At 48.0% G+C, this 14286-nt stretch overlaps 1 protein-coding gene across 3 annotated transcripts in view; it reads right to left on the bottom strand.

The window, feature by feature from the left end:
- GPR156 (G protein-coupled receptor 156) overlaps positions 1 to 14286 on the bottom strand; it is a 58715-nt gene that overhangs the window by 15083 nt on the left and 29346 nt on the right. For all 3 annotated transcript variants that reach the window (XM_043538735.1, XM_037909654.2, XM_043538736.1), the window contains exons 4-6: positions 9550 to 9686; positions 4555 to 4690; positions 2563 to 2673 (exon numbers count right to left, since the gene is read on the bottom strand). In XM_043538735.1, the coding sequence (XP_043394670.1) occupies positions 2563 to 2673; positions 4555 to 4690; positions 9550 to 9686 (384 nt within the window). The remainder of the gene's footprint in view (positions 1 to 2562; positions 2674 to 4554; positions 4691 to 9549; positions 9687 to 14286) is intronic.

Consider the following 14286-nt stretch of genomic DNA (forward strand, 5'->3'; position numbering starts at 1 on the left):
CTGCAACTCACAGAAGGTCAGTGTTATGGTTCAGGGATGAGCTGCACCTGTGACCTCTCTGTCTCTTTGTGGGCTCTTTCAAATGACAGGTCTATACCTGCCCCTTCCCCCATAGTGGAATCCCACAATTCACCCCATTGATTTAAAATGGACCATTTTTGACAGCGCCTCCTGTTTCTCGACCATATTATGTACAGCAGGTCCAACTTGGTGTTGCTCCTGCTCTAGAATCCTCTCTCAGAGCAGTGACCAACTGGTAAACACAGTGACAGAGACCCGCATGTTCCAAAGCAGAGCATGGTTTATTTATCCATAGGGACATCCCAAGCAGAAAGAAAAAGGTTAAAAATAACAAAAGCGGATATATGCATATGGTCTTACCTCAGCTCGGCCTTACCTGCATGTTTAGGTAGGCCCCCCATTTATCTTGGGGCCCCAGCACCTGGAGACCATGTTACAGTCAGTCTCCAACAGACCCCCTGTCTCTCCTTTCCTCTGGGGCTCAGGTTTTTAACTACTTCAAATCTTGTTGTTTGAAAGGCCCGACCTCAAAGCCCCTGGGATTTCAAGCTGGAGACTAAGCTCAGGCTGCAGGACTAGCCAAATCCCAATTTGTAAACTTCAAAGGCATTATCTCCTCCCTTGTATGTCTGCCTATGGCTGTCTACACTCATTAGCCTTTGGTACATGCAGTCCAAAGTTAGCTCAAACTGATTTAGCGCCTTCGTTCCCCTTTACACAGCAGCAAAATAACCCCCAAGTCCACACAGATATATAGATAACATTCGTAAAAATCAATACAGATAACTCCCACATTCTTCACAATCGGCATGCCCCCTTTTCTCCTGTGCTGCACAGAGGTGTTCAGAACCCTCCCCCTGCAGAAAGAGGGTCTGCTCCAGCCCTTCCTGAAGTGCCTGCACCAGGAGAAGGGAGTCTGGAATACTTGCTGACATTTGTTTCACTTGTTTTTATATTAAAAATAACTAGAAAAACCAGAAATGGCTCTGAACAAAAACCCTGGTCCAAACAGCTCCGAACTACAGGTGTGACTGGAGATCCAAACCCAGATCCAGAACCAAATCTCAAAAAGGGCTTTCTCTCTTTCAGGAGCTGATCCAAATCCCTGGATATGACTCTTTCTCTACACTCCCAAAAATTAGAATTGTTCCAAATCCAGGTCTAAATTCTGAAGCTTGGATTCATCATCATTAAAACAAAGTTTGGGAACAAGATCCAGATGTTTGAGCTTAGGGCCTCACCCCAATGGTGCTGAAAACTAAGTGCCAGGCCACCAACCTAGAGACTGAGCTCTGGATACTAGATGACCAGGGCTCAGAAGTTGATTGTGGTCTCCTGGTATCTTTTTCCAGAGAGTGCACTCTGGAAAAAACACTTGATTTACATTCCAACCCCCAGAGGATACATGAGCAATGCCCTGCAATAGGGCTGGTTAGAGAATTCTGTTATAAAGAAACTTCAGTCCCAGCCAGCGAAGGTAGGGCACCCAGAGGTCTTTGCTTAAAGGACAGTTGAAAATATTTTTATTCTACCTACCATGAACTGAGCTCGGGCTTGGGGTTTCCCCAGCAGCAGAAACTGGCAATTTCATAAGACACCAAAATCTGCCATGGGCATGCTGGAAAAAGCTGGTACTAAGTATCTGATGGCATTAGCTGCTGAATCCAAAACTCATGCCCTCGCACGTAAATGAAACAGGAGATGATTTGCAGATATTTTTTGTTTTGTAAGAGATATATTTTCTTCTTTCTCAAAATACTTGTGTGAGAATTTAGTGCCGGTAAAAGGAGCCAGCCCAACACTCCTGGAGACTGGCAACCTCTATCCACAGGATGAGCAGAAAGCATGAGTAGCAGCAAGGCAAACTTCCTTCATTCAATGCTTCACTGAAGAAGACCCCTCTACGAGTGAGAAGGGAGTTCTGTCTCCATGAACTCACTGATGTGTGATTAACAAGAAGAGGACCTACTAATGGCAATCCTGCTGGTGGGTTTTGTGATGAGGACACTTGGACAGTGTAAGAAACCATCCACTCATTTCACAAAGGGACCAGTGATTACTACCAGATGGGCATGCCCCACCTGGCAGGAGAACAAATGCTCTAGATAAGTCAGGTATCTAAACTCCTCCTCCCTCTCTGTTCTACGGGCCTGATTCTCCACTGCCTTGCTGCTCCTGTCATTTCCACTATTCTGATTTGGTAGCATTTTATCCCTGCTTTTCACCGGTGTAAATGACTGCCCCAGGCAGTGGGGAATGAGTCCCGGTCTAGCCAGGTTTTGCTCTGTGCCTGTGATGCTGGTATCTAAGTGCCTGAAGCTCTATATCCCACTGTCGGTCCCTGTGTGTCCCCGCATTCCCCATTCTCTCTCATTTCAAGCTCATCCACAGTCGGCAAATGATTCATGGACCCTGTAGAGTTTGATATTTGTCAAGCATTTCCCTTTGCTTCTCAGTGCAGCCCATGTGGAGAGCCCCAGCACCTCACAGGTGAGGAGCCTCTGTGTTCCAGTGCACAGGGCATATGTTGCGAGTACTTACCACCCTCTTTTCTGGACCGCGCTGTGTGAACACTTTGTACAGCCTCCAGCTTTTCCCTAGGATGGGCCCAAAGACCAGGGAGCTTCCAACACACAGCAAGCAGAGTCGCACCTGCAGACAGGAGGCAAAGAGTGAGAGATGGGATTGGAGGTCCCTGTTACAAGGCAGTGAAACCCGGCAATTACAAATAGCACTTTCCCTGCGGGGCTTCCACATTGCTCCCAAGGGAGTTCTGCCCCCTTCCCAGGCCAAATGGTGTTCCAAACACGCATAGAAACGGAAGGAAAACTAGTAAATAGGGACCCCATATCTCCCAGCCAGCCCATGCCTGGAAGACAGAAAACTCTGGGCTGAGGAACTCCAGTCAAACCTAGTACAGAAGGCCTTCCACTCAGGACACCACAGTGGGCAGAGGCCTTCCATCCTCAGGAATTCCCAATTTAAAAAAAAAAAAAAAGACACCACTTCAATAGCAAAGCTGCTGCCCAAAGAGCTCATGTTATTGGACAGGACCACAGGGCTGGGAGGTGGCACTAGTCACCCTGGGGTGGGGGCTGTGCCCAGTGTCACTGTCAGGAGCAGCTACCAGCCACCCGGCATGCATATCTGAGGCAGAACAAGCCAGGAGAAGGCTATGGGAACGCAATCCCTTCCTTTTCTGCCAGTCTGTGGAGGAACCAAAGGCTGTTTACTCCTTGGGGAATTCTGCACCAAAAAAATGAAAAATTCTGCGCACAATATTTTAAAATTCTGCAAAATTCTGCGCATTTTATCAAAATAACACTATATAATCATGCCAGTTTCAATTATTTTGGTAATTTATTTCAAAATTCCTGTCAGCAAGTTATGTCTGTAACAACACAGACACACACAAAAATTCCTTCAGGACCAGAGTTAAAGAAACCCCTATGTCGACCTAGTTCCTGTTTCTCTGCTCCCTCCCCGCAGAGCCCAATCATGAAGCACCCCTGCAGCCTAAACACCTGCACTCGCAGAGCCCAGGAATCCAGAAGGAGAAACAGCCTGATCCTTCAGGGCATGCTGAGAACTGCAGCTGCTGGGAACCCTCCAGCTCTCCCCATCCTGGCAGCGTCTTCTATTTGCAAGCTGGGCTTGGTCAGATCCAGCAGCCCCTAGTGGCAGCCAGCAGCTCTACAGCCCATTTCTCTGTGTGTGTGGGGCGGGGGGAGGGAACTTCTGCACGCACATTAATTTCTGCGTAAATTCTGCATGCTCAGTGGCACAGAATTCCCCCAAGAGTAACTCTTAGAGGAGCAAACAGACCAAAGCAGCACAAGAGTGACTGAAACACATACATGACTTGAGCACCAATAAAGCTGTAGCTGGCACCACCTCCAATTACCTTCATCCAGGTGACTGAACACGACCTCCCTGCCTCTTACTCTCTCCACAGTGTTTGCCTTCTCCGAGAGCTGGATGTTCTTTCTCTCTGCAGTGCTCCCATCTCCACCCCCGCACACACACACCTCCTTTGCTCTGCGCTGAGTCCCTAGCTGGTAGGGGCCACACCCAGGGCAGAAATCAGGAATTAATTAGGCAGAGTGTAGTTTTGATGAAGATTTCCAAGTGATATTTGTGCCCAAGATATTGTGCCCGTTCTCTTGCTGCCCGTGGCCCCTGTGCTATATATAGATAACTAACTACTATGAGGTTTTACAAACCCTCTGTACCACTCCTTTAAAAGTGCAGGAGTCTGCTTGCCTGTCTGCAGGAGCAGCTGCTACACAAACTGTGCTCTCTCCTGAAGACCTTACTTATGTTCTCTCTTGTTTAGTTGTTTGCTCTCAGTCTAACAGTAGAGTCCATTCAGACTGGAAGCATCTTTGCATATATGAAAATACAAGCTCAACACAGTGCACAAGGCAGCCAGGACAGGGAGACTGTCACCGTTCAGCAGGGGTGGTGCGTACATTAAAAACCTTTCCTGGCAAATCACAAACACAATCAACCCACCTGGTTCACTTCACTCACCTGAATGAGCATTTCCATTGAGGCTCCAGAAAACAAGCTCTGCTCTGGAATCCCGAAGAGGTAAGCGCTAGTGTAAGTCAAGCCACTGCCCAGCAGTGTCACAATGTTCAGATTGGGGCTGGACATCTTCACAATTCTCCAGGGAACAAAGCAAGCGAGGGGGTGACAGTTAATGAAAGGGGAGTTTACACAACAGATAGAGACTAGCCTCCCACACAGCATTATTATATACCACCCAGGGGCTAGGCCTCTTACCTGGCTGCTGATATCCACAGGGGCTGCCTCTGGGAAATAGCCTCCTATGCACCAGTTGAACTTCTGCACTAGGAACTCTGCCATCTATCTATCTGCGGTTCTTCTAGGGCTGCCAACTGCTAGGTCTGAGCACCTCAAAATCTTTAATCTATCCATCCTGAGAACACCCTGTGAGGTAGGGCAGTGATATTATCCCCTTTTTATAGATAGGGAACTGAGGAACAGAAAGATTAAGTGATTTGCCCAAGGTCACACGTGAAGTCTCTGGTAGAGCAAGGAACTGAACCTAGCCCTCCTAAGTGCTAAACTAGGACCCTAACCACTGGACAACCCTCTGCCTGTCATAGAATGACAGAAGTTGGAGATAGACAATCCCTATTAGATCATCCAGTCCATCTCCAGGGGCAGTGCAGGACTGTCCCTGGTTGTACATGTTCTGTTCTATTCTATACTATATAGGTTCTTATACCACCCTCATCACCATCATTTCTGAGCACGTCTAGTACTTTGTCCAGTCCAGTTTTATATGTCCCAACTGATGGCATTCACCCCTTCCCTAGAGGAGATTATTCCATAGTTTAATACAACTCATATCCAGAAAGTTTCCTTCAATATTTAGCCTACAGTTCCTCCTCCTTAATTTCATCCCATTACTCTTAATTTTACACAGGGATCAAACAATAAATAACTCCTCTCCATCCCTGGTGCTCCCACCCTTCAGATCTTTGCAGACTGTTAACGTGTTCCCCTCTTTAGTCACCACAGTCTAATCAGACAGACTTAGCTCCTTTCATCTCACTTTATAACTCAGTGCCTTCAGCCTCCAGATCATTTTTATTGCTCTTCTCTGAACTCTCTCCAGGTAACATGGAGCCCAGAATTAAATATAATATTCCAGGTGTTTCCACCCCACTCTCTTCCTCAGAGCTCCACTCCAGCAGGGTTTAGGACAGAGGTTCTCAAACTGAGGTCCGCAGACCACCAGTGGTCTGCGAGCTCCATTCAGGTGGTCCACGGATATTTCCTTCTAAGGTGCACGCCTGGGCGGCCGCACACAAGAGAATGAAAGGTCTAATTAGTGGAGTCACACAGGCGTGGCTCCACTAATTAGGTGCCTGGACCCTGGAGAAGACGCACATGTAAGGTGAGGTGGCGGCCTTGGGGGGAATAGGGGGTAGGTGGGAGGGGGCAGTGGGGTGAGAAGAGGGGGTGGAGGAAGTTTGGGATGTGCAGGGCTGCGGCAGCCAGAGAAAGAGGTGACTTTCCCCAGCTCTAGGGCTGCGGCTGCCGGGGAGAGACGGTCCTCCTTCCCAGCCTCAGCTCTGTGGCTGCTGTGGCAGGGGAGAGAGGGAGAGACCCAACTCCTTCCCAGCCCAGCTTGGTTGCTGACGCGGTGGGGGAGACCCCCCTCCTTCCCAGCCCCAGCTCAGGGGCTGCTGCAGCGGGGGAGAGAGGGCACATCAATCGCATTAGAAAGGTAAGACTACTGATATTAAAATATGACTTGTGTGCTTTTATTTGTAGAACAAAAAAAGTTAATTGTTATTATTGGGTTTTTTATATAGTGCTTTTATCCAAAGCGCTTTACAACAGTTAGCTAACAGTACAAACAACATTTGGAAAGATCATTAATGGTCCGCCGAGACCCTCACCAATTTTCAAGTGGCCCATGAAAAAAAAAAGTTTGAGAACCACTGGTTTAGGATAATAGCTAGGCCACCTCCTCTAGCTGCATATGGGGTATTCCCTCTGCTTTCCTAGGCTCACCAGTCACATAGAAAGAAAAGGAGTACTTGTGGCACCTTAGAGACTAACCAATTTATTTGAGCATAAGCTTTCGTGAGCTACAGCTCACTTCATCGGACACATACTGTGGAAAAGTACAGAAGATCTTTTTATACACACAAACCATGAAAAAATGGGTGTTTACCAATACAAAAGGTTTTCTCTCCCCCCACAAACCCACGCTCCTGCTGGTAATAGCTTATCTAAAGTGATCACTCTCCTTACAATGTGTATGATAATCAAGGTGGGCCATTTCCAGCACAGATCCAGGTTTTTGACCCACCTTGATTATCATACACATTGTAAGGAGAGTGATCACTTTAGATAAGCTATTACCAGCAGGAGAGTGGGTTTGAGGGGGTGTGGGGAGAAAACCTGGATTTGTGCTGGAAATGGCCCACCTTGATTATCATACACATTGTAAGGAGAGTGATCACTTTAGATAAGCTATTACCAGCAGGAGAGTGGGGTGAGGGGAGAGAAAACCTTTTGTAGTGGTAAATACCCATTTTTTCATGATTTGTGTGTATAAAAAGATCTTCTGTACTTTCCACAGCATGCGTCCGATGAAGTGAGCTGTAGCTCATGAAAGCTTATGCTCAAATAAATTGATTAGTCTCTAAGGTGCCACAAGTACTCCTTTTCTTTTTGCGAATACAGACTAACACAGCTGTTACTCTGAAACCAGTCACATAGAATCATAGAATATCAGGGTTGGAAGGGACCTCAGGAGGTCATCTATTCCAACCCCCTACTCAAAGCAGGACCAATCCCCAACTATTTATTTGCAAAAAGGCAAATAAATATTGTGCATTTGTTCCAGTTCCACGGTGAGAACATTCTTAGAAGGTTTGTAAGTAACTTTGTAATCAATTTAGATTGCTACAGAATTCAGTACTGCTCTACCATGTAAACCCATGCCAGGTGCCTGGTGGTATACTGGTCTAATACACTGCAGTGCCCTAGATAAAATGCAACCTATATCCAAACCACGAATGGTCTTGTGTCATGAAGGAAACCTGGATGTCAAGGGAAACCATGCATCACCAATCTAGTAGAATTCTTTGAGGGGGGTCAACAAACAGGTGGACAAGGGTGATCCAAGGGATATCGTGTACTTGGACTTTCAGAAAGCCTCAGACAAGGTCCTTCACCAGAGGCTTTTAAGCAAACTAAGCAGTCATGGTATAAGAGAGAAGGTCCTCTCATGGATCAGTAACTGGTTAAAAGACAGGAAACAAAGGGTAGAAATAAATGGTCAGTTTTCAGAATGGAGAGAGGTAAACACTGGTGTTCTCCAGGGATCTGTACTGGGACCTGTGTTGTTCAACGTAATCATCAATGATCTGGGAAAAGGGGTTAACTGTGAAGTGGCAAAGTTTGCAGATACAAACTTACTCAGGATAGTTAAGTACAAAGCAGACTGTGAAGAATTACAGAGGAATCTCACAAAACTGGGTTATTGGGCTACAAAATGGCAGATGAAATTCAATGTTGATAAATGCAAAGTAATACATATTGGAAAACATAATCCCAACAAACAATAGGGTCTTAGTTAGCCGTTAGTACTCAAGAAAGAGATCTTGGTGTCATTGTGGATAGTTCTCTGGAAGTATCCACTCGATGTGCAGCAGCAGTCAAAAAAGCAAACAAAATGTTAGGAACCATTAGGAAAGGGATAGATAACATGCCAGAAAATATCATAATGCCACTCCATAAATATGTGATATGCCCACACCTTGAATACTGTGTGCCAATCTGGTCGCCCCATCTCACAAAAGATGTAATATCAGAAGTGGAAAAAGTATGGAGAAGAGCAACAATAATGATTAAGGGTATGGAATCGCTTCCATGTAGGGAGAGATTAAAAAGACTGGAACTGTTCAGTTTGGAAAAAAAGACGACTAAGGGGGGGATATGACAGAGGTCTATAAAATCATGACTGGTGTGGAGCAAGCAAATAAGGAAGTGTTATTTACTTCTTCACATAACACAAGAACCAGGGGTCACCCAATTAAATTAATAGGCAGCAAGTTTAAAACAAACAAAAGGAAGTACTTCTTCACATAATGAGGAGTGAACTTATGGAACTCATTGCCAGGGGATGTTGTGAAGGCCAAAATTATAACTGGGCTCAAAAAAGAATTAAATAAGTTCATGGAGGACAGGTCCATCAATGGCTATTAGCCAAGATACTCAGGGATGCAACCCCATGCTCTGGGCATCCTTAAGTCTCTGACTGCCAGATGCTGGGACTGGACACCAGGGGACTGATCATCTAGTGATTGTCCTTGTCTGTTCATTCCCTCTGAAGAATCTGGTATTTGCCACTGTTGGAGGACAGGATACTGGGCTAGATGGACCATTGGTCTGACCTACTTTGGCCATTCTTATATTTTTTATGGTTTGAAACTAGGATGTCTTCACTCCCTTAGATGCATGGCTTGAAGTGATGCCCTCAGACTCTGAGGTGAAGGTGGGAATCACCTCTCTTTCTTCCCACCTCTGCTGACTGCTCTGCTAAGGATCACCAATGGCGACCTCAGAGATAGTGGTGTGAGCGGTCACCCCAGCCAAAGGGAGAAACAGGATGGAGCACCTTCACTCCTTGGCTGCCACTCACACCAATACTTAGGAACATAAGTGATGCAACAGCAGATCAGGCCTTTGGTCGCCTTGTCCAGTAGCTCATCTCCCTACCCTACAAAGTCAGACCCACAGTCCATGCCATTCTGTTTCCAGCTGTCTCCACGCTGGATGCGACAGAGGCAGGTAGGACCTGCATAACTGCCCCTAATAGTCCAATTCTATCCCAGAGGGGTAATGCCTCCCAGACCCCCAGCTGATGATCAGCTTATGGTGGGGAGCAGAAGGAATGAGAGCCCTGGAAATTGTTCTCCCAGCTAGTGTGAAACTTCCATAATGGAGGATGGAACCAAACGATGCGTCGCTCACCTGTTCTTCCTGACGTGAATTGTGAAGACAAGAAAGAAAAGAGCCAGCAGGACTCCACCGGTGAGGAAGGTCCACACAACTCCCAGGAGGGCAGCCGAGGAGGAGGGGAAGGTCTGACTGCCGCTGTCGTAGGCCGTCTGAGAGAAGGCAAAGGGTGGAGACTGTAGGTGTGGAGGGAAATCTGGGGGGTTCCCAGAAGAGAAGTGGCCGCCTTGTAAAAAATGCCACGACCGCTGGCACTGACTGACGCCTTGTCGGCAGTCTCAGTACCGGCACCAGAGACTGAATGGGCCACGGAAGCTGAAATCCCATCTCACCCTTACAGGCAGCCCTCCCAGTGCAAGGCACGCTGGCAGCGGAGGTGTGTGTGTAGGGGAGCCGCTTGCCTGCCCTGCTGCTGCCGCCTGCTGTATGGATACAGACTTCACTCTGCAAGTCTCTCAGTCTGGCACTTTTCACCCCTCCCCAACTGGGGTCTGCCGCCTTTCACCATCCACTGAACTTACACTCAGTTTGTGATTAAATACAGTACTGGAGGGAAATCCCATTCACAACTGAACTCATCTTTCCCTTCACCAAGTCCTCTGCCTCCATGGCCCAATATTAGAACCTGTACAGATGCCTTGGGCCGATGTGACCAATCTTTCATTTTCTCCACTATCTTTCAGAGGAGTCCAGTGTATCATAGGAGAAGGGCTTCGTGTTCCCTTAGCCCCCAGCACCACCACAAGGGGGCAAGACACTGCACCTTTCTGCCAGCCAGGCCTTCTAGAAGTATGATGCACACAGCCAGGTGTCCAAGGGGAGCCAGGCTTTCACCATGCCCCTACTGTGTAAACAAGCGGGTTGATTTCATCACGAGCAGAGCTGCCAGCAGGTGCAGAGAAGTTGCAGGGGAAGGTGAATGCTTTTTCAAAAGGGTTACCCACAAACACCCCCGTACACACCCAAGCTTCATCCCACACCCTGACCAGCTGTTCTTGGAGGGAGAACAGCTGAAAACCAGCCTTGGTGGCACTAGCTGGGTCACAAAGGAGGGCTACCCATTGCAAGGAGCAAGTCCAGTTCTGACCCACCTAAACTGTTGTGGTAAAACCCCTGCCCTGATTCCCCAGCATTCAGATGCTACACACCTCATCTTCTCCAGTTCCTCAGCAAACTGCTGAGTCAGGACACACTGGGGAGCAGAAGAGGTGAGTTAGAATCTCAACTCCTTAAGGTTCAGACAAGGAACTGATGGGAACCAGAGGAGGTGGCAGAGGATAGCAGTCAGGAGTGCCCATCAGGCCGGGAATGGCAGTGGGAGGGGATCAGGTTATAGTGCTTTTCAAGCAGGGAGAGGGGTGCTACCAGGGGGCTGGAGAAGGCAGGAAGGACAAAGAGATGAGGATGAGTATTGACTGGGTGGGTGCCTAAAAAACCAAAAGCCAAACAAGCCAGTCAGGGTAACTTCTGAGGACATGGGAAGGAGGAGCAGGATTGTGAAGCTTGACTAGCTATGGCCAGATTGTGACTACTGGGCCTTGGTGTGCTTTAGATAGGGAGCAGGGGAGCCAGGAGGAACTGTGCAGTCAGAAAAGAAGAAAAGGCCCTGGCCTCCCCTCCTCTTGTGCCCCAAGGGGCACCAGCTGGGAGCAGTCCCTGAGCTCAGGAGATTAGAGGGAGTGCAACTGCACTTGGGCCCTGCACATGGGGCACAGGGCAAGAGGGAGGCTTCCTACTTTTCTCTCTTGTGCTCCCAGGCAAGGCTTCATAAAGTGCTTTGAATATGAGAAGTGCCAGCCCAGCACAAAGGACTATTACTAGTAACTGTCCAGTTCAAAAGCACATAGAAACACTGCTTCTCTCTAGTGGCGTGTGACAAATGACATTGTCACTTATCAGGAGGGAACGAATGGACTTTTCACCATTGATGCTGTTTCTCCCTTTCTGTACTGCAGGGGGCTTGTCTACACGTACAGCGCTGCACCGGTGCAGCTGTGCTGCCGTAGCACGTTAGTGAAGACACTACTACGCCGACGGGAGAGCTTCAGGGTACTTAATCCAGCTTTGCGAGAGGTGGTAGCTATGGAAGCTCTCCCGTCGGCATAGCGCTGTCAACACCAGGGGTGAGGTCGGTATAACTGTGTTCCTCAAGAGGGTGGATTTTTCACATCCCGGAGCGACGTAGTTATACTGATGTAAGCGTGTAGTGTAGACTTGGCCTCAGTTTGAACAGTGATGCTACACTGGCTATAGCTCCATTGGCTGGTGCTTCTCAATATTACATACAAGGAAGTTTAAATTTAAAAAAAAAATCTGATTGCAATTTGAAAAACAAATCATTAAAATATCCTTATTTTAAATGTGTAAACTGACCCCACTTTAAAACAAAACAAAAGCAACCCTCTATGTTAGATGAAAAGTTACAGTCCCAATCACCATTCCTTAAATGGAGTTATTTGTGTACATCATACGTATAGTCTGTTACTGAGATCTTAAAACAGTTTTTACATTTATTGAAAAGACACTTCAGTTCTCCTCTAAAAGATACCAGGGGAACAATGAAAACCAGGACACAGCAAAGAAAGGGAGCTGGAGCTATACCTTCTTGTGCATTGCCAGCAGACTTGTTTATTAAATTCCTGTTAGTTACACATGTGCAAACTCATTGAAGGCAACAGGAGTGCAGAGATGTAACTAAGAACCTTATATAACCTGTAGAATCTTCGTTCCTGGGGATAACACGTGAGAAGGAAAGAGCCCAGCTTGACTCTCAGGTCCCTGAGTTTATTTGTGGTTAGGACAAAAATCCTTTTATTTTGAAACTGGGCACATTTGATCTGGAGACATCAGGAGACAAACATGGAGCCCAGAATAACATTTTTACAGGGTCACTTCTGAGAGTAGAATCACACCTTGAAAAAGACTCCAAAAATAGCATGGGGAGGGTCCCAGATTCCAGATCGCATGTGCTTAGTTTGCAAGGCAGAAGACCATTTTTTCAGCTCCTGCTGTCACAAACTCTCCCCCAGGGATCTGAGAATGAGGCTTGGCTTTTTCTACCTCTTTCAGCATCACTAGAAATAAACATTTTGTGCTGAGACCTTAGCCACCCAATTACACACAAGGCAGACATGCTCAGGTCACTCCTCCATAGCAGGAGTCCATTCTGCCTCCTAGGGCTAACAGGAGTAAACACTGGCTTGGAGCAATAAAACCAGCATTTACTATTAAAAAAAAATATCCAGGGGACAGATCTGTGAACTGAGAAGCTTCACATAGTCACTTTCTGGGCCACAGCTGCACTTTGGCCCCAATCCCTGGCTATAGCACAGGAGCAAACAGGAAGATCAAAATTGACTTTATGTCACCATTGCGCTCTCCTGATCCTAGGCCAGCTGTGTACAAAGCTGGTCCCCCTACACAAATCAGAGCAGTCTGAAAGCTGCTCTAATTTGTGCCAGCTGTCAGAGTCCCCAAGAGGCTGATATAGCAGCTAGGGATCAGTGGGAGGCCATGACACTCAGTCCTTGCCCTCCACACTGGCTGCAGGGACGAGGAGAGGAGGGCAGAGTAGCCATGACACAGGCTTGATGCTACTGACAGACCCCCCTACGCTGGCGTGATCCTCCCATGGCCTTTTGCACCAGCTTTAGGACAGCTTTGTTCCAGCACCATGGTGAAAAGTGACTTGTATCAATAATGTAGGGGTGAAAGATGCTGGTAGCACCCACCTCCTGATGTTACTGTACTTCAAAGAGTGGTTTGTTGCTGATGGAGAGCTGCCATCAGTCCATCAATGAGTCACCCCTTTTCCCCTCTGGGCTATGCCTGAAGCCCAGAGGCCACTCTGGACACAGGCAAGCTGGGCAGCTGCCTCGGGTGGCAGATTTCTAAATGAACACTTCGTCTGTGTCTACACTACAGACCTTACAACAGCAGAGTTTTACCACTGCAGCTGCCCCGCTGTAAGGTCTCCCGGGTAGCCGCTCTATGCCAATGGGAGAGAACTCTCCCCCCAGCATAATTAAACCGCCTCCAAGGAGTGGCGGTAGCTCTGTGGGCGGGAGAGTGTCTCCCGCCCAACATAGCTCTGTCCACACCAGTGCTAGTGCTGTTGTCGGTGAAACTTATGTCAGATGGGGGGGTGTATGTGTTTATTTCACACCCCTGACCAACAAAAGTTTTACCGACAAAAGTGTTAGTGTAGACCAAAATCTTAATTAGTGCATGGCAAGCTGGGGTGTGAATCTACCCCGCCCAGACTAACTGTCCATGCGGACCCTGCAGATGCGCGTTAACAGTTTCTTAATGCACTTTGATCTCCTCCTCTCTGAAACAGGGACTAGATCAAAGTGCATTAATGACTGTGCAGAAGCCCTGGCATGGAGCACACAGCTGGAGGGCCCAGCCCAGCAGCAGCTGGGCCTGGCTCTGAGCTGCTGCTGGTCTCTCCCCAGGCAAGCTCAAGGATGAGGGGCCCTCCAGGGCAGGAGGCAACCAGGTATGTGACACCCCATGTCCCCCATCTGTCCCCTGCCCCTCTCCCCATACTACCCACTCCCCAGCTGTCCCCTACTTCACCCACGTCCTAATCCCCCCTGTCCTAGCCTTCCTGGCCCCGTCTCTCCCCCTATCCTAGCCCATCTACCCCCCCAAGGTTCTGCCCCCACATCTACCTTCCACCTCATCTGCCCCCTGATGCCTTGAGGTCTGCCCCCCCAGTCATTCCCCTCCCCCAGGGTCCTGTCCCAC

This window comes from Chelonia mydas, chromosome 1 (genome assembly GCF_015237465.2).
Source record: "Chelonia mydas isolate rCheMyd1 chromosome 1, rCheMyd1.pri.v2, whole genome shotgun sequence".
NCBI lineage: Eukaryota > Metazoa > Chordata > Testudines > Cheloniidae > Chelonia > Chelonia mydas.